This window comes from Pollicipes pollicipes, unplaced genomic scaffold, assembly GCF_011947565.3.
Source record: "Pollicipes pollicipes isolate AB1234 unplaced genomic scaffold, Ppol_2.1 Scaffold_4219;HRSCAF=4965_pilon_pilon_pilon, whole genome shotgun sequence".
NCBI lineage: Eukaryota > Metazoa > Arthropoda > Thecostraca > Pollicipedomorpha > Pollicipedidae > Pollicipes > Pollicipes pollicipes.
The window spans coordinates 25,597,969-25,603,174 of record NW_023596448.1 but is presented as its reverse complement, the minus strand read 5'-3'; the positions used below and the strand labels follow the sequence as shown (position 1 = coordinate 25,603,174).

Below are 5,206 nucleotides of genomic sequence, written 5' to 3'. Positions count from 1 at the left end.
AGCCGTGGCCTCTGCGGGGCTGACCCCGGAGGACCGTCGGTGGGGCCGCACCGGTCCGAGAAGCCCGCCCGGCCGTGACCTTTGCGGGGCTGACCTCGGAGGACCGTCGGTAGGGCCGCTCCGGTCAGAGGAGCCCGCCCAGCGATGACCTCTGCGGGGCTGACCCGGAGGACCGTCGGCAGGGCCGCTCCGGCCAGAGGAGCCCGCCCAGCGATTACCTCTGCGGGGCTGACCCGGAAGAACGGTCGGGCAGCACAACAATTGCGGAGCTGCGCGGGGACGGCCGGTAGGCGGTGAACCGGAACGGGGCCAACCCCGGGCACGGCAGCCGTGCAGGAGAGGACCGGGGAGGGGAGGCACGCTCGCCCCGGAATCAGCACACACGGGGACAGGACGTTCACATGCGGCATGTGCCGAGGTCATGCGACGAAAAGTGCCGGCCGGCGCACACCGCTTTCAAGACAGATTGGACGACCAAAATGGCCAAACATGAGGCTTGCACAGCGCTCTCCGATATCTCTGATTTTCGCAGCAGTGTATCCCATGTAAATCTACCTTTTCCCCCTCCGCCAGCCCCTCAACGCATTGATGAGAAACACTACTACTTTAATCGCGTTAAAAACATTGACGTCACGGAAAACGAAGGGCAGTTAATGGACTGTACGGGATCAGCGAGAACAGCACGATACAGCGGCCGTAGGACCACCTAGGGCCGCCGCCCCAGCGCCAGGCCAGGACTGAAGCACCCCGTTCTGACCGTCTGGCACCTATCTCCACCGACCGCAGCGCGTGGACACACACGCCAGCTGACCGCCGGCGGTCACGGCCAGCTCGGTCGGCCGTGGGCCGCTGACCACGGCCAGCTCGGTCGGCCGTGGGCCGCTGATCACGGCCGGCTCGGTCGGCTGTGGGCCGCTAATCACGGCCAGCTCGGTCGGCCGCGGGCCGCTGATCACGGCCAGCTCGGTTGGCCGCGGGCCACTGATCACGGCCAGCTCGGTTGGCCGCGGGCCACTGATCACGGCCAGCTCGGTCGGCCGCGGGCCGCTGATCACGGCCAGCTCGGTCGGCCGCGGGCCGCTGATCACGGCCAGCTCGGTCGGCCGCGGGCCGCTGATCACGGCCAGCTCGGTCGGCCGTGGGCCACTGATCACGGCCAGCTCGGTCGGCCGCGGGCCGCTGATCACGGCCAGCTCGGTTGGCCGCGGGTCACTGATCACGGCCAGCTCGGTCGGCCGTGGGCCACTGATCACGGCCAGCTCGGTTGGCCGCAGGCCACTGATCACGGCCAGCTCGGTTGGCCGCGGGCCACTGATCACGGCCAGCTCGGTCGGCCGTGGGCCACTGATCACGGCCAGCTCGGTCGGCCGTGGGCCGCTGATCACGGCCAGCTCGGTCGGCCGTGCGGCGCTGATCAGCTCACCGGCCACGGAGGTGACCGGTGGAATGCTGGTGCAACGAAGCGTGGCCGGCCATGGGATCGGACCGCCCAGCTGCAAGCAGGTGCACAGAAACCGTTTCCAGACTGGCGGTGTGCCGTGAGGAGGCGCGCAGCTGGGGCGCCGCGGTTCGTCACTGACGTCACTGGGCCAGATGTGTACTCAGTCATTAAGAACGACGCTTAGGCTCAATAGCACAAGAGCTACACGCAAAAGTTAAGCAGCCCTTGAGGAAAAGCAGAACATCCATGACGCACGAGAGGATCGCGAGGCAATAGGCTGCTCGCCGGATGACTTGGGGAGCTCCGTACACTTCCTGAGGTTCAATTCACCGAAACTACGCCTGCTGTCCCACCAGAGGATTCACAACACCCACAAATCCACCCGAATCTCCTTTACGGCCGCCTCGGGGGCCACCGGCGCAGATCAAATCCTGGGGTCGTCAGGCCAGGGTGCCGCCCGTCGGCCGAAGCACACCGCCCGGGCCCCGGTCAGTCGTAGCTCCACGCGGTCACTTGCTATTCATGGCCGTGTGATGCATACGCCGTCGCTCCCGTGCTTGGGAGTGGCGGCAATCCGTGTGAGGTCCGAGGACCGGCCGGCCGTGATGACCCGTCCGTCTCGGCTTCTTGTGTGGCAAAGCGTAACGGGGCGGCGTATATATATATATATATATATATATATATATATATATATATATATATATATATACACAAAATGTCTACACACAGGGGAGTCGTATCATTTGTCAGATGCTGCAACTTGACCTGTGGCTAAAAGGTCATGAGCGCGGGACTTCTCGGCGGTCTGACCTTAGTTTATGTGCACATCACGCGTGCCCGAGGAGTGGTGTTACGTAGTAAGTTACAGGCGTTCGTACTGTTTTTAAAAATACGAAAAGTTAAAGAAATCGTGATCGAAACGTCGAATGCTGGAACTGCAACCAGTGATTGCCCTATAACGTCGTGTAACCATTGTCTCCTGGCATTGAGAAGGTCGATAACTCAGAGTAAGAAGCCTCACTGACACTGGCAAGAAACGGGGAGCTGAAGGCTCTTCTTACTTGCATAAGTGAACGTGGGATTTACCTTATCTTCTCTTATTTATAAAGTTGTTTCTACGATGACCACTCTGATGTTCTTAGTGGAAACATTGACCCGCATGACCCCATGCGACCGCGACGTCGTACGGCGATTGAAAGCCTGCTATTACTGCACAGGTTATGCTTACAAACTCGGCCCCTCGTCCAGATGGACGTGCAAGGGTGGCGCTTTAGGCGTATCGCTACCAAAACCAAGCCTGCCGAGGTCGGTGGCGAACGCCGGGAAGTCGCCGCGGCAAGCTCATCGTCCACAGCGCCGGTCGCCGCACGCTGGCAGGCGTCAGGCCGTGCCATCAGGTCAACAGGTCAACGTGTCAACAGGTGCATGCATCACCGACGGCTCTCGTATCCTGAGTTGGTCACTGATCATTCGGGGACAGAATGTCCCAGCCTGTAATGCAAGCCGGAAAATATTCAAAAGGCGTCGCCTGCCCCGAGCAACGCAATGATTAACAGCAAATTCACATATACGGCTGTTCAAAAAAGTTGGAATGGGTCCACTCGGACCCAGAGCGCCATCACGTTGGCACGAAATTTCACTCTGCGGAAACGCCTGCCGAGGATAATGACGTCATAAATCCATCGGGAGGCAGTGAAATTGCCCCCAGCGGACCATTTGTCTATTCCAACGATGCTAAGTGCACCTCATAGGTCACTGCGTCCAGATCCACCAGTCTCTTCGCGGAAGCCGACGGGAGCTGATGCCGCGGGTCATCGCGGTTCAGGTTCGCCAGCTGATGAGGTGGGCCGCCGCACGCCGTCGCGCCCCACACACTGCTGACCGCGAGACCCCAGCGGACCCCGCACCCGCGCTCCGGTGCCCGAGCCTGGGGCACCACGTGCAGTTCGGGCCAGACTACTGACTGCGAGACTCCAGCGGACTCCGCGCCCGCGCTGCGGTGCTCGAGCCTGGGGCACCACGTGTAGCTCGGACCAGACTGCTGACAAGCCGGGGCAGACCGCACACTGAAGCCGGCATTCGGCGTGCGCGTCGAGGAAGGCGAACCCTGAGAGAACCATCTATGCAGCGCGCAGGCGTCAGACGTCAGCTGAGTGTGACTCGCGAGGTGTGGAACTCACAACGCATTCCCAGCGTCCGTGCGCTGAGTACTGAGCATGCTGTCGTCTCAAATAGGCGTCAAAAGCAGGCTGGTAAATAAGGTCGGCTGTGATAAAGCTATCATTTACCAAATTTGACAACGTCCAACGTGACTCGAACCACGAAGTGGAACCTAACCATCGCAAATGGCATCGAGCACGTCAGCTCTTGTTGCATAAACACAAATAGGTATGATCAACAGGTAGGCCCTATCGCAAGGACGTGGCACGGCCTTAACGCGAATGCGCTCTCATATGTACCATATGATCAAAGCACGACGCCCATACATGTGACTGAACATCCGTGCATCCAGTCTGCGTCATCTCCGCTCCCTACATGCCAGCTCTACGTCACTCTCCTGTTGCATTTTTTTTTAATTGGGCAAAGCTCCATCCAAATGCTCCAAGATAATGTCCTCTCACCTTTTAAAATTCCTTTTAAAATTAAAATTCCATGCTTGTCAGCACGAGAACTTTGAGCTCATTATGCCGACAAACCAATAGCTTACATCCAGGGCGGGGATAGGACGGTTTGGCGGTGCACTCACGTGTCAGGGTCGCCGCTGGAGGCGATCGCCACCATCGCCGCCTCCGGACCGGGAGCGAGCGTCCAGGTCTCCACGCCACCGGGGCGCAGTCACCAGCCGGGGTCACCAGCAGCGATCCCCAGTCACGGTCACCAGCCGGGATCACCAGCAGAGACCCCCGGTCTCGATCACCAGTCGAGATCACCAGCAGCGATCTCCGGTCACGGTCACTAGCCGGGATCGCCAGCAGCGATCAACGGTTTCGGTCATCAGTCGAGACCACCGGAGAAGCCCATCCGACGGCGGAGCGGCAGCACGGTGTCCATTCACCACAGCAACGTCCCAGCGCCGCGGCGCGCGAGGCGGCCGCGGGTCGCGCACGCGCGGACAGCTTCCGACCAGCGCTCCTGGTGAGCCTCAGTCGCCGGCTCCCCGTCCGGGGACACGGCGCCGGTCGTCTACACGCAGGGCGGAGTTCTCGACAGCAGCTGAGCGTCGGTCCAGCTCTCACGCTGCACGCCCCCGAGAAGAGGACGACTCGCCAGCGGCGACAGTCTCCAGAGGAGCAGTCTCCGGCGGCGACGGTCTCCAGAGGAGGAGTCTCCGGCGGCGACAGTCTCCAGGGGAGCAGTCTCCGGCGGCGGCGGTCTCCAGAGGAGGAGTCTCCGGCGGCGACAGTCTCCAGGGGAGCAGTCTCCGGCGGCGGCGGTCTCCAGAGGAGGAGTCTCCGGCGGCGACAGTCTCCAGGGGAGCAGTCTCCGGCGGCGACAGTCTCCAGAGGAGCAGTCTCCGGCGGCGACGGTCTCCAGAGGAGTCTCCGGCGGCGGCGGTCTCCGGAAGAGGAGTTTTCGGTGGCGGCGGTCTGCCACCGCGCGAGCTGCCTGCAGCCGTGACGTCGGCGGCCCAACTCCCGCGTCGTTTTCACGCCGGCGGCGGCGGTGGCGGCGCGCACCGGACGCGTTTCACCTTCCGCCCGGCTGTCGGCTGGGCGGTCCCCTCCCCACCGGCGTCTCGCCTCTCGCCGCGAAGAAGGCTTCTCA

General features: G+C 61.9%; 1 protein-coding gene across 1 annotated transcript in view; it reads right to left on the bottom strand.

Moving 5' to 3' along the window:
• Window positions 1-4,729, bottom strand: part of LOC119095062 (WD repeat-containing protein 47) — a gene marked incomplete at its 3' end in the record, with an annotated part of 15,699 nt that extends 10,970 nt beyond the window's left edge. Inside the window, exon 1 of the mRNA XM_037217959.1 lies at window positions 4,188-4,729. Within this exon, the coding sequence (XP_037073854.1) occupies window positions 4,188-4,222 (35 nt within the window). The remainder of the gene's footprint in view (window positions 1-4,187) is intronic.
• Window positions 4,730-5,206: the final 477 nt, after the last annotated feature.